Genomic DNA, 27,672 nt, shown 5'->3' with positions numbered 1-27,672 from the left:
GGGCGGTCAGGAGAGGTCTGGCTCGCCATGTGGATCTCCTCTAGGGCAGGCGGGAGTTGAACTCATGCGGAAGCAGCTCAAGCTTCTCGGTGCTGTGTTTTAACCCGCTGCGCCACCAGGGAGGGCCCCCTATAATTGTTATTCTTTTGTCCTCACTTCAACAAATAACAAAATTCAATCATGTTATTATAAAGTACAAAGGCACAATTGTTTTAAAGTTATTTAAAGACAATTTTAAAAATATATGCATCAGGACCTCATTGGTAGCACAAGGATAAAAGTCTCAGCACTATATCAAGCTGTTGCCAGCCACTGCGGCATTAGTTCTATACCCAGGCAAGGAGCTAACCCACATGGTGCAGCATGTGTCTTACCTGCTGCTCCCTTCAGCAGTGTATTTTAGTAGATCAGCCTGTTCTGCTCGCCACCTCTGTCTCTGGTGAATTTTCTCATCACTCCTCACCCCCATACCTCTAGTCTACATACCAGTTCTTGTATGCATAAATAAAAATAAATCTTAAAAAAATTTGGTATCATTGTTATGAATAACTATTAGTAAACACATTTCAAGTTTTTCAAAATAATCTTTTTTATTTACATTTTTTACCACAATAAATGTCCTTAAGAAGTGCTTTTACAAACCCAAATAACCTCTCTGGATAAAGCTCTGGTGGTAAAATATTATCAGGCAATTTGTACCTTTTTTAAGTTTTTGCTTTTCTGAGATATTATATCAATTTACAACACTCTCCATCTCCAAATCAGACTGAGAATTTCTTTTGAACTTAAAGTTGAGTAAAACAAGCCTAAGTATTAATGGGATAATGACAAAGTATGCTGAATAAATAGACATGGAAAAGTTTTTCTCATTCACCAAAATTAACCTGAAAATAAATTTGGTTCTCTCATCAAATTTAGTACAATATGTAAATATACAACTAAATTCATTAGTGAAAAGAAATAATTTTAATGGCACTTACTACAATATTTTTCAAGGTAAATATACAACTAAATTCATTAGTGAAAAGAAATAATTTTAATGGCACTTACTACAATAGTTTTCAAGGTTAATGTACACTAATTTTTATTACCTTTAAGTTTAAAAACATAAAATTTAGCCACTGAGTAACAACTTTTACAACAACTTTGGGAAGTAGCATTTTTCTAAATCAAAGTTGGACCACATGTAGAAAAGATGTTATCCTAGTCCTTAGAGGAATATTTTTTATAAATATACTATAATTCACATTTTAAAAAGCTGTATTTTATTTTCACTCACCTTATGTGAATGTAGATAATATTTCCATGTCGATCCACATGGATTTTTCCAGGTGTACAAGGAATTCTCCTTTCTGTTTCTTTTGTTAAAAGTTTCTTACATAAACAACATCTATAATACAAAGGTGATACAAAAACTCCCAAGAATAAAATTTTAAATGTGACAAAATTAAATATTTTGTTGTATTATGTAGCATACCAAAGAAAAACATTATCACCGTACCTGTATAATGTTGCTGCATTGTTCCGAGAATCTGGATTCAAGTATTCAGGATCAAAGAGTCTTTCAATCTTTTTACAAAAAAGTTTGCTATTAAGAACAGATGATCAACAAATTAATTTCTTTTATTTACTTAAATAAGTTATATAATAGTGATTAAATAAACACTAAATGATGTTTTTGTGCACAGAAAAGAAGAAAGCATCACTTTGGGAACTATAATACATTTTCAGTGTATGAATGAAAACTGCTTGACTAAGAACCAATTTTCACGTGAAAAATAAGAATTACGGGTATCTTGATTCTTCTAATCCTTTTTAAATTGGAATATTCAACATCAAAAATTTTGGAAATCTAACATCCCTGATCTACCCATAAATTGGATGTGATCTCTGGCAACTTACTTAGCCTCTCTCAAAGTAACAAATGTGATTTAGGCATATGTGGCTAAATGGAAGCTATAATCTAATGGTACATTTCATAAAATAAGTCACAACATTTCATTAATGTTGCCAGGAGGTAAGCTCAGGAGTAGGAGTCTAACTGCATTTCATTAACATACTAGTTCACATACACAAAAAAGCTGTATTTTCACTCATCTTATGTACATATAGATATTTCCTAGTTTCATCTCAATAAGTATGGTTAATGACGCCAAACTTACAAGGTTTTATGAGTGTTAATGAGATAGTGTTTTTAAAAAGTGCCATCTTGTTAGACATTCAATAAATGTAACTACTAATTGCATTAGTATTTTATGCACAATATGATGGCATTTTTAAAGTCTTAAGTCATTAATTCCAATTGTACCTGGACTCTGCTGTTGTTAAAGGGCACACTTGGATTTAGGACCCCCAAACCTACTTTTAAGTATTTAGTTCATGACTAATTCCCCTCCGTCTCATACCTCTTAAGGCCCAAGCTCTTAGGTATCTCCAAAATTTTCAATTTCTCCCTCTCTAAAGAATCATCCTAAACATGATCCTAAAGAATCATTATAAACATAATCCAGTATCTTTCTTCTATAAAGGAGTCCTCTCTTGAGTCTACCTATTAGTATTGCTAATTTTTTTTTCAATGATCACTAAGAAAGAAACCTCTGGAAAAAACTGTCTAAAACTAATTGGTCATATTTCTGTTCTTATCTTACTCCGGACACCATGATGACAGAATGACTCAATATGATTTAAATAACAAATATCCCCAAATTGATCTAGTTTCAACATTAATCCCAAATTCCAGCAGAGGTGTGTGAGAGTAGAAGAGAGAAAAGGGGCAGGCTGATCATAAAATTTATATGGAAAAACAAAGGCCCTAAAATGGCCCAGCTGCAATCTTGAAGGAAGGTAAAGTTGGAGAACTTATAATACTGGACACCAAAGAATGTTTAAACAGCATCAGTAATTAAAAAACGTGCCACTAATACAAGGATAAACAAAAAAATCATAGACAAAAGGGAGAATTCAGAAGAAGTCCTCACACATACAGTCACCTGACCTACAATAAAAGTAACACTGCAATTCAGAGGGAAAAGTATGGTTCTGTTAGGAAATTTCATACAGTTCCATGGCTTCAAACCTCATTTATTCTTAAATTTCTATTTTGTCATGACCCGACCTAATTGTAAACATATATCCACACACATATCCACATATTCAGCTATACACCTGCCATTCCTATAGACCTGCCACATACAAGAAATGTATTAACTATATTAATCTTAATTAAGGCCTGAATTCATTTCAAGTCCCTTAACTCCAGTCTTTTCTTCCTAGCCTTTCTTCTATTTACTATTTACTTAGTTGCGCAATCTTAAAACCTGTAATTATCCTAAGTACTTTCTTCCTACATCATTCCATTTGAAAATCTATTAAATATTTCTTATAGCTTATTTTGAACCCATCTACTTCTTTTCAGATCCACTGCTTCCAAGTTGGTCCAAACCTTCTCATCTCTCCATCAGATTCCTAATAGGTCTCCTTTATTTCTAATATCCTTAGTCTATTCTTCCCATAGCAACCAGAATGACCTTTTAAAAACAAATCACATTATGCTACTCTTGAACTTCTATTCTCACTAAGAATACTAATGTATAACCTCCTTGTTATAACCTAACACCTTACAAATGATGGGACCACTGCTGACTTCATACCACCCTTCTCATTTCTACTAAGGCCTGTTTTAAAATTTTTAACATAGTTCATTACACAATATATGTTCTTGTGAGCATTACTGGGTTTTTTAAAAATCATGATTTATTCATTGGCTCTGTATAAATTTCATTGCAGTGAAAATAAAATGGAGGGGCCTCCCTGGTGGCCTAGGGATTAAGACTTATTAAGCACTATCACCATGACGGCCCAAGGAGCTAGTTCACATATATTGCGAGTGCAGTAGACTACTGTTCCAATGACTGCTCCCCTTAGCAGTACATTTCAGTAAATCCAACTGCTCCACTTCGCACTCTGTCTCTGGTAAGTCCTCTCATTTCCCAAAACTCTGGCCGACACCTCAGCTCTTCTATGCAAAATACATAAATAAAATCTTAAAATAAAATGTAAATACACTTCTAAGTGTATTCTTACTATATTTCACTAACATGAAATTAAGTATAGTTTGTCTAGCAGGAATATTAGGTTTAAAATTAAAGTAAACTACCTCCTAAACTTATCTTTCTTGTCCTTTAAATCATCGACTTCATTATGTGTAAACAGATCAGCTATACGTGTAAGAAGATTTGCATTAATACAGTTCATGTTGCATGGCGTAGCTACTATGGCATTCATATTTTTGTGGCAATACTGAATACACTGTTCGACCTAAAAAAAAACAAAACACACACACATACACACAGAACAGAAAATGAACGTTGCTAAGTGTAGCATGAAAGATAATGTCGTGTAAATACTTTCCAACAATAAAATTCAGTAAAAGTCTGATTCATGCACTAACTGGTTTGACTATTTGGGTTAACCTATACTGTTTCAAAGAGGTTTAGTAGGCAAAATTTGTACAAACATATATGTAAAAGAGAAAAATCATTTTCAACATTCTTCAAATATCTTAAACAATAATATATTGAATACCTTTAATGGTTCTAGCAAACAAAAATCTTACTCCACACACTCAAGTATACAGAACATGATTTCCTATAAAGAAAATTACCGACAACTTTACTAATCAATTTCTTTCAGTGGCAGAAACAATTTCAGACAATTTTGTGTTTTCTTATTTGTATTCTGCTTGCTGTCCAACTATCTTTCAGTTTCTTCTACCTAAGGTGGGTTTGGTTTTGCTAAAATTAACAGTGGGCTAGCTCTTCCAAATATTTTGCTGTGGCATAACAATTACCCATTAAAATATAATAGGTAAGAGACTCCTTTAATTTTTTCCCCCTTCTATAATCCTTCCCTCAAGCAATTAATACTATCAACTGAGTAAGGAGGGACTGAAAAATAGAAGGAAAAAAAAGGACTTAGTGAAACCCCAATCAAATAAACAGTTTAATAAGGGGTTAAGCACAAATATTCATGACAATTTTAAAAAACATTTGAATGATATATTCATTAAAGAAAAAGAAAATCAAGTACTTTTAACAGAGTTTGATAGGAATATATCAGTTTGATATGTATATGATACATATATTGTGCTGTATTTATTTGTTTATGCTTACAGAACTGGGGTACAGGCCAGAAGTGCAGGGGCTGTGAGAGGATTCACCAGGGACAGAGTAGGGAGCAGAAGAGGCAGACTGACTAAGTGTACTGCTGAGGGGGGCAGCTGGCGGGTCAGCAGAAGTCTGCCACCTCACGTGGGTCAGCTCCCTGGCTAGGGATCAAACTCGTGTTGTAGTGGCTTCCAAGAACTTCATAATGCAGTGCTTTAACCCACTGCACCACCAGGGAGAGCCCTATTTTATGTTTCTTTTTTTATTATTTCTTAAATAATATAATAGTTTATTTTTACATCATTTTGTGTATTTTTCCATCTCAGCTGTAATCTCTGTGGGAAAGCTTCCCATCACCAAATCACCCGTGTACCATGACCATAGTCCAGTGCATTTCTCCTATATTGTGTTTTTATATCAACTATTCCTAAAAGACAAGGGCATTTGATTATACATAGTTATATTATATAGAAAACTGTAAAGTTTGGTAGTTGGATACTCATTCTTAATTCAATGAACAATAAATGAAAGACACAAACAAAACATGCCTAGAGGAAATAAATCGTGAAAGGGCCTCCCCGGTGCCACAAGGAATTAAATCTCAGCACCATTAAGCTATTGGCAGCCACTACAGCAAGAGGTCAATCCCCAGCCAGGGAACTGACCCACACAGCACAGCAGACCTCTCCTATCTTGCTCACTGCTCCCTTCAGTGGTGTATTTCAGTATATCTGCCTGTTCTGTTCTCTGTCTCTGGTGGGTCTTCCCAGTACCTCTGGCCTACACCCCAGCTCTATGCATAAATAATCCTTAAAATAAAAAAAAAACAGTGAAACAAATACATTCTAACTTTCATCTAACGGTATAATTTTATACCGTTTGGTATAAAATTAATTCTGTTTAGTTTCATCTAATAGTTTAGTTTCATCTAATAGCTTGTTTTATAGGTGTAACATGAAATGATATATAAAAGTCTTAACCAAAGTACCTCCAAACCCGAACAGTTTTTCCTAATAGAATAACACTTGTGAATTAACTAATTCTAATCTTAGAATTTCCTGGACACTAGAAAGATGATTCAAGTAATATGTTAAATCAAGGGTAAATAGGCAATTTTTTATTAACACTTACCAATGAATCCATTTTTAAAAACTCTGAAGAAATAAGAATTGAAATGACATTGCCTGGCTCTGAAAAAAGAGAAAGAAAATTATATTCTCCTTGATTTGTACACCAATCTCCTCAGAACAGCTTTCTTCTCACCTAAAAATAGGATGTTACAGTGCCTCTTGGTTGCACAGATGGAACAGTCTCAGCACTCTAAAGCTATTGCCACCATGAGTTGGATACCCAGCCAGGAAGCTAATCCACATGGCACAGCAGACCTCTTCTGTTTTACCTGCTGCACTTCAGTAGATTTGCCTGTTCTGCTCCCCATTCTGTCTTTGGTGAATCCTCTCAACCCTCTCACCTCTGGCCTGCACCTAAGCTCTTGTATGCATAAATAAATAAAAAATAAATCTTTTTTTTTAAGAAAAGGATGTTCTATTTTAAGAACAATTTTATTATATCATATAGTTTATTTATATATGAAAGAAAGAAAATTCAGGGGCCTCCCTGATAACACAACAGGTTAAAGCACAGCATTATGAAGCTAGCAGCAGCTGCTTCAGCGCAAGTTCCATTCCCAGACATAGGGGGTGACCCACATGGTGCTGCAGACTTCTCCTGTCTCACCTTCCGCTCCCCTCAGCAGTGTACTTCATCAGTCTTTCTATTCTTCTTCCCACTCTGTCTCTGATGAATCCTCTCACACATACACACCCCTGTCTGTACCTCAGGCCTGTATCCCATAAATAAATTCTGTATGCATAAATAAATAAATCTAAAAAAAAAACCTCAGGAAATAGGAAAAACACACAATAAATTTGTGCTGGAATTAGATTCAGGTCAAATAAAAAGACTGCAGAGAAGATATGACATATACAAACTTCTCCTTTTGATCTTTGTTATAGATTTTTTTTAGTTTTATTTATTTATTTTATAATAGTTTATTTACATCATTTTGTAATTTTTTTTCATCTCAATTGTAATCCCTTTGTGTTTCCCATCACCAAGTCACCATATGCCATCACCCTAGTCCAGTGCACTTCCCTCCCCTCACCGTTTCTGATCCCATATCCCACTCCACCCCCATAAAATGTCTCTGATGTATGGCTGTTCATTATTATTATTATTTTCTCGCCTGGTCCATTATAGTCCTGCTATGAGCAAAACCATCGGGTATTTTTCTTTTTCTTTCTGGCTTATCTCACCAAGCATGATCTTTTACAGCTTCATCCATGTTGCTGCAAAAACATGTATTTCTCTTTTTTGGTTGCTGAGTAATATTCCATTGTGTGTATGTACCACATCTTTTTAATCCAGTCATCTACTTTTGGGCATTTGGGCTGCTTCCATGTTTTCCAATTGTAAATAAAGCAGCAATAAACATGGGGGTGCAGGTATCTTTTTCAATCTGTTTTTGTGTCTCTTGGGTAGATACCTAGGAGTGGGATTGCTGGGTCGTAGGGAAGCTCCATGTTAACCAGTTTGAGGAACCTCCAAAGAGTTTTCCAGAGTGGTTGTACTAGTTTGCATTCCCACCAGCAGTGCAGGAGAGTTCCTTTTTCCATAGTGAGTTTTTAAATGACTAATGAGATGACTTGCTGAAGTTATTTCAAAGGCAGCTCAGTGCCTGTTTTGAACAAATATATAAAATATATAATTAAAGAAATTCTAAAAGATAAATTTTACTATATGCAAGGAATAAAGTTACTTCCCATAGGCAAACTGACTGAACCTTCAGAGGCAAAAACAGGGAAAGGATGAATGACATCATCAACATGTCAGCAAAGAGACACTAGGACCAAGTAGTCCCATAAAAACAAACAATAGGGAGAAATAACAGTGAGTTCCTGGCAGGACCCAAACATGTCAGACAAACTTGGCAATCTCGGTGATTCACCCAGACACAGAGGAAAGTTGGACCAACAGGGGAAGAAAAGAGAGAAAATCATTGGAACCATTCTTCCCTCCCCCACTCACAAAATCAACCAACTTCATCTAGCAGAAAAGGAGAACAGGCTTGGAAACCATGACACCGGAGAATCGTGAGACATTTGAAAGGTTCAGACAGTGACAGGTGGGCAGATGGGGCCTCGGTGCTGGCACACAGCACTAGGTGCAGCCCCTTTGCTTTGGCATTTCCTTTTCTTCCCCCTGCTGAGACTGGCATAACCATTTAACTGGTGGTCCCACTTCCCAATGGAAAGGACATCAGGGGGAGTCTCATAGTGCTGGTACCCCAAGTCCTTAGGTGAAAGAAGGCCTCAGTAGCCCCAATACCCACCCAACTATCTCAAAGGCCCAGAAAGAGTGCTGATCCTCACACACCCACAACTATAGTTCATGAAAATAGACATACAGGTAACTAGAAGAACAACAAATTACCACAGTGAAAAAACTACAGAGCCCTCTCTGGTAGCGCAACAGTTAAAGTGCAGAACTATGAAGCAATCTGCAGCCACTACAGTATGGTAGCTGATCCACATGGTACAGCAGACCTCTCCTGACCCACCTGTTGCTTCCCTCATCAGTGTCTTTCAGTCTATCTGCTTCTTCTACTCCCTACTTGGTCTGTGGTGAATTTTCTCACCCCAACCTACCCTGCCGCCACACCTCTGGGCTGTACCCCAGTTCTTGTATACACAATAAATAAATCTTTAAAAAGAAAGATATAGCAAGACACATAATAGTAAAGTTTCCAAGGATCTAAGACAAGGAAAGAAAATAATGAAACTGATGAGGGGAAAGAAAATGATAATCTATAAAGGAAAGCCAATCAGGCAGACATCAGAATTCTCTGAAGAAACACTACAGGCAAGAAGAGAACGGAACGGACTGACATATTTAACAAATTCCAACCAAAAAATGCCAACATAGAATACTCTACTTCATAAAGCTGTCCTCCCTCTATGAAGGAAAAATAAAAACCTTCTTAGACAAACAGAATCTCCAGAAATTTATTAATACTAAACCCCTACTCCAAAATATATTACACGAAGCCCTAAGGCCAAAACAAACAGAGGAATCAATAGGAAGAATAAAATAAATGAAGGAACAGAATCATAAAACAAACAGAGGAATCAATAGGAAGAATAAAATAAATGAAGGAACAGAATCATAAAAGTGCAAGCAAAATGGCAAATACAGATGCCAGTTGTGTCAATATTAACTCTTAAATGTAAATGGACTAACTTATCAATAAAAAGACACAGAGTAGCAGGCTGGATTAAAAAAAGAGAACCCAACCTTCTGTTGTCTAAGGGAAACACATTTGACCACAAAAGATAAACACAGATTGAAAGTAAAAGGATGGAAAACAATCCCACAAGGAAATGAACTAAAAAAGAAAGCAGAAAAAGCTATACTCATATAAGATAAAGACCAAACTAAAAGAGGTAAAAAAGAGTCATAAACATTACGTTAAGATTAAGAAGACTCATTAACATACTCACCAAATGAAGGAGCTGCAAAACATATCAGACAATTCTTACTATCTCTGAATATAGACATTAGAGAAAATACCTATGTAGTAGGAGACTTCAACAACTCACTCTCACCAATGTATAGATCACTGAAACAAAAAATAAGCAAGGATAACAGAGCTCTAAATAAGGACCTAGACCTCATGGGCTCAACAGACATCTATAGGACATTGTACCTCCAAAAATCTGAATACACATTTTTCTCAAGTGCACACAAATTGTTCTCCAGGATCAAGACAAGACAAGACAAACATCAACAGATACAATAAGATAAAAATCATGCCAACTATCTTCTCTGACCATAAAGGCATCAAACTAGAATTAAACCATGAAAAGAAAACAAGGAACCCTCCTATCTCTTTGAGTTTGAGACCCATACGACTGGAAGATCATTGGATCAGTGAGGAGATAAAAGAAGAAATTAATACCTTGCGATGAACAACAATGAGGACACAACTCTCCAGAACATATGGGGCAAGCAAAAGCAATTATAAGAGGAAAATATATAGTAATACAGGCTCATATCAAGAAACAACCTAATCTCCCATCTTAAAGAACTGGAAAAATAACAACAAAACACAAAAGCCACTTGGAGAAAGTGAATAATAAAAAAGCAGAAATAAATTAAATAGAAGTTATAAAAACAATCCAAAAGATCAACAAGGCCAAAAATTCATTCTTTGAAAAAATAAACAAACCTCTAACCAGGCTCACAATGAAAAAATGGGAGAAAGCACAAATAAATAGGATCATAAATATGAGATCATAAAAGAGGAGAAATTACAACAAAGCAGAAATTAACACTGGTCAGAAACTACTATGAACAGTTAGATGCAAATAAGTTCAACAATCTAGAAGAAATGGACAAATTCCTAGAACTATACAATCATCCAAAGCTAGATAAAGGAATAGAACACATAAACAGACTAATTATAAGCAGTGAACTGAAACAGTAATCAAAATCTTCCCCCCAAACAAAAGCCCAGGACCAGACAGCTTCACAAATGATTTCTACCAAATGTTCAGAAACAAACTAGTGCCTATCTTTCAAAAAATTGAGAAGGAACAATGAAGCCAACATTTATACTACATCAATACCAAACATGGACAACAACAACAAAAAGAAATCTATAGGCAATCTCTCTAATGAACACTAGGCAAATCCTAGCCAACAGAATCCAACAATGCATCAAAAAGATAATTCAGGGTCTCCCCCTCATGGTAGAAGGGGTTAAGTGTCAGCACTATGAAGCTACAGACAGCCACTGCAGCAACAAGTTTGATCCCTGGTCAGGGAGCTAACCCCACATGGTGCAATGGACCTCTCCTGTCTTGCCCACAGCTCCCCTCAGCAAAATACTAAAAATGGAGCATCCATGTAACCCAGCAATTCTACACCTAGGAATCTACCCAAAAGAACACAAAAACCTAGATCCAGATGACTAGATCAAGAAGATATGGTTGTATATATACATAATGGAGTATTACTCACACCATTTGCTGCAACATAGATGGCACAGGAAAGGATTATGCTCAGAGAAATAAGCCAGAAAGAACAAGAAAAATATTGGTTGGTTTTACTTTATAGGAGGAGCATAGGGGAACCAAATACGGGATCAGGGGGAAATTATAATAAATTAACAATGAGATTTAACAGGCAAATAGAAATCAGAGACATTATGCAGGGGAAAGTGAGGGAGAGGGATCAAAACAGGGGAGGGAAGAGCACAAGCGGTATGGTGATGCTGCATGGGTGAATGGGTGCTGGGAATTTTAGGAGACTACACCAGAGAGGAAAAAGAAACATTATTTAAAAGGGAAGAATGATGTAAAATATATGCAAAATAAAAACAAAAAGACAGGGAAAGGGCTATGCTGGTTGTCACTTTTGCTTTGGTAAACCTAGGTTGTCACCTTTTTCAGGAAAAATAAAGAACTATGTACACAATATTAAAATAAGCAACCCTAATCTTTCCTTAAATAAAAAATCTAGAGTGAATTTTTTTAAAGATTTATTTATTCATGCCTACAGAACGGGGGTATAGGCCAGAGGTGCAGAGTATTGAGAGGATTCACCAAAGACAGGGTGGGGAGCCGAACAGGCAGATCAATGAAGTACATTGTTAAGAGGAGCAGCAGGCAAGACAGGACAGGTCTGCTGCGCCATGTGGGTCACCTCCGGGGCCAGGATCTAACTTGCACTGAGGCAGCTGGGGCTAGCTTGCAATGCTGCACCCTAACCCGCTGCACCACCAGGGAGGGCCCCAGAGTGACTGTTGTTAAATAGAATAGAGGAAGGAGCTAGTGAAAAATTTCTAAAGAAACTAATATAATCTATTCTGGTGAAGATGCAAAGTATGGAAATTTTCCCCATTGTTTGGCCACTACAATTCAATAAATTGTAACTTCCTTAACAAACTTTTATACTGGGGCTCTCCTTGGTGGCGCAGTTGGTTAAAGCACAGCACTAAGAAGCTGAAACCACTTCCACATGAGTTCGATTCCCACCTATCCTGCAGGTGACCACATGGCGTGGCAGACCTCTCCTGGCCCGCCCGCTGCTCCCCTCAGCAGTGTACTTCAACAATCTGCCTGTTCTGGTCCCCACTCTGTCTCTGGTGAAGCCTCTCGCCGCCCCTGAGCCTCTGGCCTGTAGCCCAGTTCTGTATGCACAAATAAATAAATCTTTAAAAAAAAAACAACTTTTATACTGTCAATATATTTACTAATAAAAGTCTAGAAATATTTTGGTATGTCTATAAATAGCAATTTTAGTAACAGAGTTTGTTAAATCACAAGTGCAATTTCCTGTACAACATATGCACAATGAAAGACTACTTAGTAGTTACTATACATCATATCATTCATAACACTGTAACTTTAAATCTCAAGATCCCTTTGCAATCTTTATTTTTTTTAAAGGGTTCTCCATGTTAATGTTCAAATCAAAACAGCTGAGTACTTGATCTTGCACTTTCTTTATCAAGTAATATCTGTCTTTTAAAAATCTCATTTATGGTTTTAATTTTTTTTAAATAAAAATATGGAATGCTTCACGAATTTGCATGTCAGCCTTGCACAGGGGCCATGCTAATCTTCTCCATACAATTTTAGTATATGTGCTGCTGAAGCAAACACTATGGTTTTAATTTTAATAAATGTTATCTCATTGTACTTTTTTAGGATTTATTTATTTATGCATACAATAACTGGGGTATAGGCCAGAGGTTGAGGGAAGTGGGAGAAGGGGATGAAAGGATTCACTAGAGACAGAGTGAGGAGCAGAACAGGGATTGGCTCAGGGAAGAAGCAGGCAAGACAGGAGAAGTCTGCTGTGCCATGTGGGTCACCTCCTGGGATGGGAACCAAACTTGTGCTACAGTGGTTGCCCATAGCTTCAACAGGAAGACCCCCCTTGTGATTTTATTTACTTTTTAAAGATTGATTTATTTATATATACAAGAACTGGATTACAGGACAGGGGTGTGGGGGGTGATAGGATTCACCAGAGAGAGTGGGGAGCAGAACAGACAGATCTGCTGAAACACTGCTAAGGGGAGCAGTGGGCAAGACAGGAGAGGTCTATCACACCATGTGGGTCACACCTCCCTGACTGGGTATTGAACTCGTGCCACAGTGGCAGCAGTTACCTCATAGTACTGTGCTTAACCCATTATGCCACCAGGGAGGGCACCTCCCCCCCTTTGTGATTTTAAAAAGTGAATCTGAAAGAGCTTTTGTTTATATGGGTTATACTTATCAGTCTTTACCATAATATAAGTTATGACATAGAATTTTATTATTAATTCATTTGACAAGAATAAACATTAATGTATCTATTAATTAATAACTATTTTCCAAAATGAAAAATATATCAGTAAGAAATGTAACACTGACATTTTTTGCAAATTTCCTTAATGTCTGACTTAATAGAAGACAGCTGGATGCTCCTGCTTCTACATTCAATCTTTTGGTAGTTTTATTTGATGTTATATCAAAGCTTAACAAATAGTAATTTCTGAAAGACTAGTTACAATGGAATGTGAAATAATGTCAACGAACTTTTTCTGTTCTGTTACCTCAAAACCCACTGATATGTATCTTGTATTTTGAATAGATCTTTAACTCATGTATGATTTTTAAAAAAAAATATTGTACATTTGAAAACTATTGATTCACTTAGTTATATACATCTTCTATGTTTGAAAATTTCACTGCACACTATATTAAAAAACCATATTCATTAATATGGCCACCAATCTAATCAGAAAAGTCTTTAGTAGAGATTTAGAAGTTGTCAAGCACACAGAAGCAGATAAAAGCTTTCCAAATATAGTGACTATTGTTTCCCTTTCATTGACTAGTTCCACTTAATACACTTTCAAGAAAATGTCTGTTATCTACCTAGTCTGAGTAACCATAAGCTGTCAACTATTCTTTCAAGAAAAATGGTTTTATATTTTTTATTTTATTTTGAAAATTTATTTATGTATACAAGAGCTGGGATGTAGGCCAGAGGTGTAGGGCATGAGAAGATTCACCAGAGACCAAGTAAGGAGCAGAACAGACAGGTTGATCAAAATACATTGCTGAGCGGAAGAGCAGGAAAGACAGGAGAGGTCTGCTGTGCCATGTGTGTCAGCTCCCTACCTGGGATTGAATTCATGCTGCAGTGGCTGCCAATAGCTAGACAGTGCTGAGACTTAACCCCTGGCACCACCAGGGAGGCCAAGTTTTCTATTTTTTTAAAAAAGCAGCTACCAGCCCTCCCTGGTGGCGCAGTGGGTTAAAGCACTGCACTAAGAAGCTTAAGTCACTTCCGCATGAGTTCGATTCCCGCCTGTCCCGGAGGAGATCCACATGGCGTGGCAGACCTCTCCTGACCCGCCCACTGCTCCCCTCAGCAGTGCACTTTGATCATCTGCCTGTTCTGCTTCCCACTCTGTCTCTGGTGAATCCTCTCACCCTCCGCATCTCTGGCCTGTACCCCAGTTCTGTATGAATAAATAAATGAATCTTACAAAAAAAAAAAAAAAGCAGCTACTCAGGCTTATACCTCAAACAGCCAGGCAAGCATTTCCAGCAGACACCCTTGCTATCAGCAGCAGCGCAAATCTCATGTCATTACATAGGATACTGGCTAGATGTATGTTCCAAGGGTCACACGTTAATAAAGGGTAACTTTTACTGTTTCATCAAGGACATTCTTAATTGGAACTGAAGTTTTTCTTTTTTCCTTAACTATTAGCACATAGAGCTAAAGATTACAGTGACCACTAGTATATTTTGGTGCCCCTGCCCTGGTAAGTGCTCAAGTTCCAACACTTTCTCTCCATTATTTCTGCACCATCTGAATAAATATCAATACAGAAAGACAAAGAACATCTTAGCTATTCTATACAAATTGTACTGCTTATGGATCTTCTTAAAAACAAAACAAAAACATTCTCTACAATTCAAAGTGTCCATGTAAAATACACTGAGAATTGCTGATGTAGAAATCTGTCCATTTGCTATAAATTTGAAATTAAATCTGAACAAAAGTATTAATGTCTGGGGCTTCCTTGGTGATGCAAGGGGTTAAAGTCCCTGAACCTCTAGATTCCACTCCAGCTCTGGTAGACATAAATCTTTTAAAAAAAAAACAGGCCCTCCCTGGTGGCACAGCAGTTTAAAGCACAACACTAAGAGGCTAAAGTCACTTTAGCATGAGTTCCATCCCTGCCTGTCCCGGAGGCGACCCACACGGTATAGCAGACCTCTCCTGACCTGCTCACTGCTCCCCTCAGCAGTGTACACTGTTCTGCTCCACTCTGTCTCTGGTGAATCCTCTCACCCACCACACCTCTGGCCTGTACCCCAGTTCTGTAAGCATTAAAATAAATAAATCTTTAAAAAAAAAATACATTAATGTCCAGGCCCTCCCTGGTGATGTGGCAAGTTAAAGCATAGCACTAAAAAGCTAAAGCCAGTTCCACATGAGTTCCATCCCTGCCTGTCCCGGAGGTGACCCACATGAGGCGACAGACCTCTCCTGACCGCTGCTCTTCTCAACAGTGTACTTCATTAGTCTGCCTGTTCTGCTCCCCACTCTGTCTCTGGTGAATCCTCTCACCACCCCTGCACCTCTGGCCTGTACCCCAGTTCTGTATGCATAAATAAATAAATCTTTAAAAAAAATACTAATGTCCAGACAATTTTCCACATTTCAAGTTTGGTCTAAAGCAATTACCAAGTGACACAGAAATTTCACTACAAAATAAAGTAACAGATTTTTTTTGTCGTTGTTACCTAAAGTGGGGGTTTCAGAATCTTTATTCTCCTTGGTGGTCCTTTTAACATATTTTATCAACCAGTTGAAAATGTGAACATCACAATGAACTGAAATGTCCACCTCTTCCCAGCGCTGGGCATCCACAGATAAATATTCAGCAAAGTACTTCATTTCTGATATCAAAAGATCTCGTGGACAAATAAAATCTTCTTTCAAGTTTTTTGCTTCATCACATACATGGATTACCATGTTTGGCCTTCATAAGAAATATCACACAGAAATGAAATTATTAGAGTTTTAGAAGAGAATATTGGCATTTACTGGAAGTTCAAAAACAACATTTGTGAAGGTTTTGAACATAGATCAGTTTCATAGGTTTCAGTAATTTCACAATTCTTTTTTAAATTAAATAATAAACGTTTAAATAATAAAAATTTCTTACAATTAACAAAGATGAAAAACAGTTGAAATTATTCATTAAAGACTCAAAAAATTATCACAGCTACCAAGTAGTTTTTAGCAATAAGAAAGTTTGTTTCCAGGCATTTACTACAAATAATTAGTAAATGAAAGTAAAAGACTACAGTGTACCAAATTATTTAAGAAATAATTTAAATTCAGACAATACAGCAGAAAGATGACTTGAAAATTATATACTTCAATTTACTTTCCTTTGAAATATATATCATCTCAAATTAAATATATATATATATATGAAATATATACCATCTCACATTAGTGTGGTCCATAATTTCCTTCATGTCATTATAAAGGAAGAGAACAACAACCCTACTATATGAATTTAAAGTGTGTTTAATAAAACTTCATAAATTTCTAATACAAAAAAAATTATATTTGAAATAAAATTGGGCTACCAGAAAAAGGAGTAGTCAATATACTATCAAACTCAAAGTAATTGAAATAATTCTTTGTAAATTGCTCTTCCAAAGAAACTGAGGTCAAAATATAAATAGGTATTGGTTGGGAAAGTGAATCATAAAGTTTCTATAACTGTTTGGATCACAATATAAAATACTAAGGAATTTCAGTAAAAAATTTTTCCAGTGAATTTTTGTGTCACACAAACAAGTCTAGCTGTTCAAAAATATGTGTGAAAATAATAAACTTTAAAAGTATGTCTGTTCTTGGTAAACAACACATAACATAAAATCAGACAGTTCAGCCATTTGTAAATTCACAATTTCAGTACAAATTCAGAGTTCAGTAGCATTCACATTGTTGTGCAACTATCTATCCAGAACTTCTTCAAACTTTTCTGGTAGAAAATGAAAATTTTCTGTAACAAAACTTGCAATTTACTGAAAGATATATTCTATTTCTAAAATGTTTCTACAATGAGTAATTGCATTCAAATAACCCTATAATTCACATCCAGTTTTGCTAATAATATTGGAAACTAATGGCAGATATTTTTCTGAGGTTTAAAATATACTTTTCAGAGTTTTGTTACTGGACATTATTTCTAATACTTATAAATATGAAAATAAAATTTTAAAATGGAAAATTATAGTCCAGTTTATAAATAAAAACATGAATTAGTCATATCTTTAGCTATAAAGCAACAATTTCTAGTTTAACACACAAGTCAATTGTTTCAACAATTGCCTAATATTAAATTCCTAAACTATAGTAACTGATATATACAATCACCAATCATATATAATTTGATATTCATATTAACTCTTATCTAGCAAAGCACAAGCCTCCTACCCTTCAGTTTCTTCAGTCTTTTCTTCACCACCGTTAAGAGTAATACAATTTTCACTTTCTGAAGAACAATTCCTTGTGGAAGCTATACTGTGTCTTCCTTAAATATAGAAACAAACACACAAACAAAGGGGGAAGTTAGCATTTCTAGCTGAGAATCGGTTTTTACTTATTGAATGGCTATATTGCAATGTGATTTTCGAGGCTAGTTAAAGATAGCATTTTGTCAGGAAGCATTTCCTTAATATTTCTAAAGGTATTTGGAGGAAAAAACAGTACCAAAAAAGGAGCACAAGTTGCCAATGTTATACTGAAGATTCAAAAAATACTAATATGGTTGGTATATATAGGTGGGATCCAATGTTCAAAAGACAAGAATTTAGTTTTCCTAAAGCAAAATTTATTATCAACTTCTGACTGTTGCTACTGACATTAAAATAATTCATTGCACTCTGAGGATTTCTATAATGAGCTCTATCTAACTTAACTGTAGGAAACATCTCTTCTATGTTTCCACAGTGTCTTTTGAAGCTACTGTCAACTACAAGAAATAGTAGCTATCAAAAAGATATCAAGAGAGAAAAGCAATTATCCTCTAGGGGGAAAAAATGAGTACAGGTCAAATGTCTTTAAAACTGGTGACAAAACTAGTTTAACAGACTGAAGCAGTAAATTTTTTGATATAGTAAAGCATCTTTCTCTCTCTCTCTCTTTTTTTTGGTAGTGTTTAACCTCTCTAGTAACACTGAAAATTTCAAATATAGCAAAGAAATTTTTCTAAATTGTGTTAAGATACAAATAATTTTTCTATTAATGATTATAGTCTTTAAATAAGTGAAGTTGATTGCAATACATAATATTTCACAGAATTATAAGGACTAGAACTGCATTTTTGTTTTAAAATCTCACCTGCTTTGGAAGCTGTATCCTGACAGACTGGAGTCTCCTGAAATTCTCCCTGTGTATCAAGAAGTGAGGATTTAATATACATAGCTAAAGATTCAATAGGACTCTCTCCAGTAGCCATTAGAGTATTATACTGGTTGTCAACAGGAGAACTTCCACTGCTCTTCAGTTCATCAAACCTTTTTGCACACTGTAATGATATAAAAGAAAGGAATATAGGTCTGGATTTTTGGAGTTCTTTCATTAAGAATGAGAAGTTTATTTTCTTGACTTCTATTTGAAGACACTTTTCTATAATCATTTTTTCTAAGTGTATATTAATTTGCTAGGTAACATCTAGACAACTAGCACAAGTTCCAAGAGACATACATCTTTGATTTATTTTTTACTTTTTAAAAAATTTGTCATAGAAACCTTTCATTAAACTAGTAGCAAACAGCAAATTCACAAAAAAAGAATATGGAACAATAAAATATAAAATGTAAAAATCTCGTCAGGCTTTAAAGAAAGGTAAAGGTACATAGAGAAAACATTTACTAAAATTATGTTATGAAATTACATAAATGTTATGTAATTAAAACATAAACAGGACCTCCTGGCTGGTGTAAGGGGTAAGTCTCAGCACTATGAAGCTATCCACTGCCACTGCGGTGTAAGTTCAATTTCTGGCCAGGGAGGCAGACATGGCATGGCAGACTATCTTGCTTCACCCACTTCTCCCCTCAGCAGAGTATTTCTGTACACCTGCCTGTTTTGTTCCCCATTCTGTCTCTGGTGAATCCTCTCACCTCTCCATATGTCTGGACTACATTCCAGCTCTTGTTTGTATAAATAAATGAATCTTTAAAAAATATTAAAACCATAAATAAATGAGAATTTTGAAAAGATACAGATATTATATGATAAAGAAAGTACAAATTCAAATACTCAGCTATGTTAATTTGAGCATTAACATGGATGCACTTGTAGTGGGCAATATGCATTAAAAGCCTTTAAAGTGCATGTGCTCTTTGATCTAGTAAGTCTGTTTCTGAGATAATCCCTTACAGAAAGGAGAATAAGATATTTGTTTTAGTGGTATTTGTAGTAGTCCACACACAGAAATAATAGCCTAAATATCCAACAAAAAAAACTGGTCCAATCAATTGTGATATAGTTCAAGTAACACTAAAGGCCATCAAAAATCATAGGAAAAAATGTAGAAGTCTATTAACTGAAATATAAATGTTTACAATATGCTAAGTGGAAAAGGAATTAACAAAATAGTACATTTGTTAACTGTTCAGTTTAAGAATTCACATATATACAGAAAAGAATCTGGAATGATATATATATGAGGTATCACTTTAGGTAGATTCTGATTTTTTTTTGCTTGTTTCTTTTGTGTGTATTTGTTCTTTATGGATATATTTTGTTAGTAATAAAAGAAATCAACACCACATAAAATAATCTGATTAAAGTTCATGTATTTTGGTTTAAAAACTCTTCAATTTAGTGAATTGTTAATTTTCTTAGGCTTGGTCATGGTAATATGATTATGTAATGCCTTCAATTTTTTAGATGTTTGCTCTAGTCTGGAGGTGTATTTAAAGGATATGAGGCACAGTCAACTTTTATATGTATCTGAAAACATTCACAATAAAAAACTGGAGATAATGGAATTCACAGGTTTGTTTTAAAATCTAACATGTGAAAACTCAAAAGGTAAAAGTATAAGTTAGAGATAAGATTCACTAAAAAACTAAATTCCTTCATCATTTTGAGAAAGACCTATCAAAAAAGGGCAAATAATCTCTGTGGTCCTGATATTCTCAGCTATTAAGGAAGGTGGGTGAACTTTAATCATTCAAAGATTCAACAAATATTTGTTTATATATGTGACAATGGTGGTAAATATGCTTAAAACCTATTGGTGAGAATCAGTAATGTCATTTCTACTTCCAGAACTCTGAGGCTATTCATACCCACTTTGGGATTTCTTTCTTTTTCAATCAAAAAAAATTTATTTATTTATGCATACAGAATTGGAGTAAAGGCCAGACGTGGAAGGGTGGTGAGAAGATTCACCAGCGACAGACAGAGGATTCACCAGGAAGCAGAATAGACACACTGATAGAGCAGGTGAGGGAGATGTCTGCTGCGCCATGTGGATTACCTCCCTGGCCAGGGATTGAACTCATGTTACAGTGACTATGGAGAGCTTCACAGTGCTGCATTTTAACCTGTTGCACCACCAGGGAGGGTAAAAACATATTCTTACATAGAAGTTCTGGGTTGTAGTCCAGAGGTGGGAGGGTGAGAGGATTCACCAGAGACGAAGTGGGAAGCAGAACAGGTGGATTTACTGAAATACACTGCTAAGGGTAGCAGCAGGTAAGACAAAAAAGATCTGCTGTGCCATATATGGCTTACCTCCCTGGCTGAGGCTCAAAATCAGGCAAGGGCTCAAATTCAGGCCCTGGTGGTGATAGTGCTGAGACTTAATGTCAAGGCCACAAAGAAGGCCCCTTAGGATTTCTTTTCCCAGCAAAAATTCTGAGTCAATTTTTTTTTTAAACTAGGGTTTATGGATAAAATTGCCAGAAATTTAAGAATTCCCTTTAAAAACTTCTAGATTTTAAGTTCTAATTCTGAGGATAGCATGAATAAAATCTTCTAAATCACCAGGAAGGCAGATTATTTCAGTGGCTAGCCACTGTTCTCTTTACAATTAAATTTGTACCAAGAAATACTTTAATTACCCAAGATTAATTCCAAAACACAAAAAGATGGGTAAAGGAATTGATAGAGGAGAGATGCATTGAAAGGCACAGGGCAGTATATACTGAACACAAAGAATTCTGTGCTACAAGAGCTTGCATAATATTTGAGTTATAATCAGCAATTTAATTTTGGCAAAACACTTATCACACTAAGTAAGCATTTCTTTAGTTTTAGTTTTCACTTATGCCTATAATATGTAAATTTAGTTTACAGTAGTATAAATATGTTTATATGTAGTAATGTTACTGCATATTTAAATTACATCATAATAAAAACAATTTAAATTACATAATAATAAAAACAATTTAAATTACATCATAATTAAAACAATTGGGAGTTTTCAAAAATTTTTTAAAGATCTAAATATTACTCCAATTTGAGAAACACATCATTAGAGCTGTAATAATATATAATCTAATTTATAAATACTTTATGACCTATAATTTTATAGAAATACCTCTACTGCTTAAATTAAGATCTGATTAGTTAATTTTCAGCTGTCAGAAACATGTAAGATGAGGCTAAACTTAAACCCACCACGTGGGTTAATATATATAATTTATATAATTTATATTTGGTCAAATTAATATTTTTTACATTCTGTATTTATACATGCATATGATATATAATTCAAAAAAATTTCTTCTCTTAGAGCTAAACTGACACTTCTCCAAAGATGAAATGCAAATAGCCTACAGGTATATGAAAAAATGTTCAACATCAGTTATTACCAGGGAAATGAAAATCAAAACCACAATGAGATACCACCTTATGAGTGAGAATGGCAACAACAAATGTTGGCAAGCATGTGGAAACAAAGGAACTCTCCTACACTACTGGTGGGAATACAAACTGTTTCAACTACTATGGAAATCTGTGTGGAAGTTCTTCAAATTACTAAAAATGGAGCTACCATATGACCCAGCAATTCTACTCTTAGGGATCTACCCAAAGAACACAAAAAACATTAATTTAAAAAGATACCCACACCTCTATGTTTATTGCAGTACTATTTACAATAGGCAAGATATGGAACCAAACCAAATGCCCAAAAATAGAGGACTGAATCAAGAAGATGTGGTGTATATATACTATTCAGCAATTAAAAAAGATAAACTTATGCCATTTATAGCAACTTGGATGAAGGTGGAAGGAATTATGCTCAGTGAAATAAGTCAGGAGGAAGAAGAAAAGTACCCAGTGGTTTCACTTACAGGAGAAATATAGGGGAACCAAATAAGAGATCAGGAAAATAATAATATTAAATAAATAAAGTTAACAGGCAACTATAAATCAGACATTCTGTAGGGTACGGAGAAGGAGAAGGATCAAAACAAGGGAAGGAAGAATACAAGGGGCTATACAGGGTGATGGTGCACAGGTGAATTGGTGGTGGGAATTTTATAGGGACTACACCTGAGAGGAAAAAGTAAATATTGTACAAAAATGAATGACGTAAAAAAATATATAAATTTAAAAAATTTTTTTTCTTCTCTTAACTGTTTCTGTAAATTGATCACTTTTCCTGATTTTTTTAAAAAAAAGAGTTACCTAAGAGATTGTTAGTTACCTCTTTAGGTGTTAATCCAGGCACAAGTCTTGCCACAGTTTCCCAATTGATGGTCTGATGGACTCCGATTAATGGATAAAGGATCATGTCCAATACCATTTGGCTGTTATTGTTCAGGAAATTGTTATTTTCTGAATACCCACGACTCATCTTTTTGAACTATGGGTAAAGAAGACAAAAAGATTTATTTATAACCTGAAATCCAAACATTGTCAGGACATTATAAATCAGGTACAATTCATTCCTAAGAATTATCTACTACTATTCAGAGGAAAACTAAAACTGACCTAAAATGAGCACAGAATAATACAATTCAAATATTTTTCAGTATATTTTGCACATGAATATTATAAATTGGTGAATGGATAGATGGATAAATATTTGAAAAAAAAATTAATGGTAGAATCACATGGTAGGCATATGGGTGTTCACTGTAACATTCTTTTGACTTTACTGTATGTTTAATATTTTTCAAATAAGCACTGGGGGGAAATGGGACACATGTTATCCTCCAAAAAAAATTTTTTTTTTTTTTTTTAAAGATTTATTTATTTTGTACATAAAGAACTGGGGTACAGGCCAGAGGCTCAGGGGCGGTGAGAGGCTTCACCAGAGACAGAGTGGGGAGCAGAACAGGCAGATCTACGAAGTATACTGCTGAGGGGAGCAGCGGGCGGGTCAGGAGAGGTCTGCCACGCCATGTGGTCTCCTCCCGGGCAGGCGGGGATTGAACTCTTGCGGAAGTAGCTAAAGCTACTTTAACCCGCTGTTAAGTGCTTTAACCCGCTGCGCCACCAGGGAGGGCTCCCAAAAATAATTCTTAAGTGTTCCTGATTTACATTCTATCTAGCAATTCATAGATGGTGGAATTAAACTGTTAAAACAATGAAACCCAGCTTGTTTAAAAAAAATTATGTTATTCTAGCCTTACGCCATAATTTCTTTAGAACATACCTAACTTCACTGATATAATCAAATAAAACTTAAAACCAAGTTAATCTAACACTTTAGAACAAGCACAATCCTTGTTATTGTGGCATGTAATTACTAGTTGTAAATGTAGGAAGGTAATATCCTGAAGTTATTCATGATTCAATGAAATAATTTTAAAAGCCTATCTGTGAGGAAGGGCAGGGGAAAGGCTGTGGTATCAAAAAGAAAAGCTTCCCCATCTAATCTTAGAGAATTGTATGAATTTATGTCAATTATACTTCAACATAGCTGAAGTTTAAAAAAACATGTTGAGAACCTTTCTGTATCAATGTATATGGGACAGTTCTTACTTTATTCAAGTATTTACTAAGTTCCCACAACATACCAAGCATCATATCTGTCAGAATACACATTTACAGATGAAAATAATGATAAAAGTTTACAGCTAATCATGTCTTTGCTTTAATTGATGTTGAATTTTGAGTTGGGAATATAACCTCCAAATACAAATTGTTCTGATAGAAATATACTGCCTATTTTAAGACAAGAAGAACAAAACAAAGATGTACTGACAAGCCAAGACAGCAGAAAAAAGTGTATACAGGAATCTGTCAAAGCAAATCATTTTAGTTTCAGTAAAAAAAAAATGAAGTAGTGTTAATAACAGACTGATGTAACAGAATGAAAGGGTCCCGTGAAGACACTGTAAAGACAATAAAAGCACCTCACAAATATGATACAGTATAAAATACTAGTATCTACCTCTTAGGAGTTTGCTGAGCATGAGATGTTTACATGAGATGTTTAAATATTGGACTGGGTGACTGGAATGGAGACCCACATACTCAGTAAATGTTACCTATGATTAGTACTATGCATAGGGCATCAGATGGCAAACATCTTAGTTAACCATGTTTCAATATGAACATTAAAAGGAAACAAAGAAAAACAAAATCTAAAATCACAGTACCCTAGTAATCAGAGAAGTACCTTGTTAATTGGCTCCAATCGTGTAGCAGATTAACAGTATGTACTGTAAAGCCACACTGCCCAAGTGTTCATCCCACTTTGGGTATTAACCTGATTCCGATTTTTTTCTCTATGTTTCAATTTTCTCTGTAAAACAAAGATAACAGTAGTCAGTCCACATAGTTTTGAGGATACATGGACAGATACCTGGCATGTAGGGAGGACTATGCAATATAAATGTGACCAGGCCACTCCTAGTGGTACATGGGGTAAAAGCGCAGTACTATGCAGTCACTGAAGCACAAGTTCAATTCTGGGCCAGGTAGGTGACCCACACATGGTCAGCTGTTCCCTTCAGCAGTCATTTTGCCTGTTCTCCACTCTTCTGGTGAATCCTTTCACACAAACACCCCAACCAATCCCCCACCGTATCTCTGGTCTATACCCTAGTTCTTGCATGCATGCATAAATATCTTTAAAAAGAAAAAGAAAAAGAAAAAATGTGACCAAGAAAAGGAGCTACTGCAACATTCCAATGAAATATACTCTGAACAAAATGAGTAAAAGTCAGATCTAGATTCTCAACCAGCTTCACCACTTCTAGCAGTACAATCTATAGTTTTAACAGGTTCAATTATAACATAAGGAAAAACAATACCTTCCTTTGGGATTACTGTAAAAATTAACAATGTAAATAAAGCACTAAATGAACTGCCTGGAATACAAAAGGTGCTCAATATAAATCATTTATTATTGTGCTAAAAAATTAAAAAATTGGTTTAATAATTGTAAAATGTTGTTTTGAACCCAACTGAAAATATTTTATAAGACTTCATTGTTTTCCAATTCTGTGCCCAGCATATCGTCATTTTCATATCACACAAACTGAGATGTATGTGAGAGCATGGAGTATTTCATTATAATTTGTTGGGCCTCACAAAAAATAGAATGCTGGGCAAAGATGTAGGTGAGGTTTTTTCTATTTCCCCCCCAAAAAAAATCATTTAAAAGTTCTAAAGGACCTCCCTGTTGGCCTAGGGGTTAAAAAGTCTTAGCACTATCACCACTATGGCCCCAGTTCCAATCTCACCAGGGAGCTAACCCATTTGGCACAGCAAATCTCTCCTACCTCACTTGCTGCTCTCCTTAGCAGTATATTTCAGTAGATCTGCCAGTTCTGCACCCCACTCTGTTTCTGGTGAATCCTCTCATCCCTCCCTATGTCTGGCCTGTACCCCGGTTCTTCTACACAAAAATAAATAAAATCTTTTTTTAAGATTTATTTATTTATGCATACAGGCCGGAGGAGCAGGGGCTGTGAATACTTTAAAACTTATATGTGGATTTCAAATGTACCACTCATTTATAATATACGTATTTCAGAACAACCTAAATTATCTATATGTAAAGATTTTTTTTCTTTTGAATTTCCTTTACACAACTGAATCACAAGCCAGAGACAACCATTCAGTAAAACTTCCAGTTAAATTAGTGTTCAAGAAAGCAGCCCTAAGAGTCTGAATATAAAAGACTAGAACAAATAACCCTTATTAACATATAAACTCTAGTAATAGCCGGCACAGTGCACCCCATTCTAGGGGGAAAAAACGGTATAAAATTACCAAAACCTGATAGTAAGAAAAAGTTTGAAGTTCAAATTAGACTACTAAATCTACTTGCACTCATGATAAAATGGGACTTTATATGATAAAGAAGACCTTGTTTTAAAAAAAAGATTTATTTATTTATGCATCAAGAACTGGGGTACAGGCCAGAGGTGTGGGGGTTGAGAGGATTCACCAGAGACAGAATGGAGAGCAGAATAAGCAGATTGACAAAGTACACCGCCACGGGAGCAGCAGGTGGGTCAGGAGAGGTCTGCCACGCCACGTGGGCCACCTCCCTGGTGAGAGGGATAGACCTCGTGCTACAGTGGCTGTGGAGAGCTTCATAGTGCTGCGCTTTTAACCCATAGGGAGGGCCCCAAATGGGACTTTTTAAGAATACACCTCAATCCTCTTTCCCATTCCCACAATCTTGTTTATTTAAAATGTATTAAGATCAATCTAATTAATTAAGACTAAATAGACGTCCACGTCTGGAATCTGATTTTTCTTTTTTCAAATAGAAAAAAAAGGCTCTCTCCGACACTCTTCCTCCCTCCCCCGCCCCCCAGGCAAGATGGGAAGAGAGACCAGTAGGGCGGGTCAAAGCCCTCGGCAGAACAGACCCGCCCCCTAGGCAAGATGCGAAGAAGAGGACCACTAGGGCAGGTCAAAGCCTGTAGCAGAACGAGCGGTGGGCGACACACTCAGTCCTTCGCTCCGGGGGAGAGAAGCCTGAGCCCGGGCTTCCAGACCACAATTGGGAACTGATTGTGAAGAGGAGCGTAAAATCCGTCTGACATCAGGAAAATTGCTCAAAGCCCTTCAAACCTTCCGCCCAGAGGGGTTCCGCGCTGCGCGTCCTCCCGGCACTCAGCCCTTCCGGGTCCCTCCTCCTTCAGCCCTTCTGCCCCCACCTCCATTTCCCCAGGGGCAGAAACTCTCCAGGCGCCGAGTGGGTGGGGGGTCGGACAAAGGGGACCAGCAGCGCGACGAGGCTGGGGGAGATGCGCGGCACACACGGGGCGCGGCTCACGGGCAGAACTTGGGGCTCCCTCAGCTGGCGCGCCGACGGGACGGCTGCGAGGACCCGAGGTGAAAGAAGGGGCTTTTCGGCGACCCGGACTCGGCCAGCGCGGCCGGTGGAGCGCGGCCGCGGCGGGGACGCTCC

At 36.2% G+C, this 27,672-nt stretch overlaps 1 protein-coding gene across 2 annotated transcripts in view; it reads right to left on the bottom strand.

Annotated features, from left to right (window-relative positions):
* The window catches only part of KIAA1841 (KIAA1841 ortholog), a 52,209-nt gene extending 27,169 nt beyond the window's left edge, over positions 1–25,040 (bottom strand). For both annotated transcript variants that reach the window (XM_012731582.1, XM_004691427.2), the window contains exons 1-9: positions 24,919–25,040; positions 22,996–23,154; positions 18,666–18,852; positions 17,760–17,856; positions 16,046–16,284; positions 6,297–6,355; positions 4,157–4,317; positions 1,502–1,588; positions 1,280–1,390 (exon numbers count right to left, since the gene is read on the bottom strand). In XM_012731582.1, coding sequence (XP_012587036.1) covers positions 1,280–1,390; positions 1,502–1,588; positions 4,157–4,317; positions 6,297–6,355; positions 16,046–16,284; positions 17,760–17,856; positions 18,666–18,852; positions 22,996–23,145 — 1,091 coding nt within the window. In that variant the 5' untranslated portion in view covers positions 23,146–23,154; positions 24,919–25,040. The remainder of the gene's footprint in view (positions 1–1,279; positions 1,391–1,501; positions 1,589–4,156; positions 4,318–6,296; positions 6,356–16,045; positions 16,285–17,759; positions 17,857–18,665; positions 18,853–22,995; positions 23,155–24,918) is intronic.
* Between the last annotated feature and the right edge of the window lie 2,632 nt (positions 25,041–27,672).

Source organism: Condylura cristata, unplaced genomic scaffold (assembly GCF_000260355.1).
Source record: "Condylura cristata isolate star-nosed mole 26May11 unplaced genomic scaffold, ConCri1.0 scaffold00031, whole genome shotgun sequence".
Lineage (NCBI taxonomy): Eukaryota > Metazoa > Chordata > Mammalia > Eulipotyphla > Talpidae > Condylura > Condylura cristata.
Note: the sequence above shows the minus strand (reverse complement) of the source record. Positions and strands in the feature narration are given on the sequence as shown.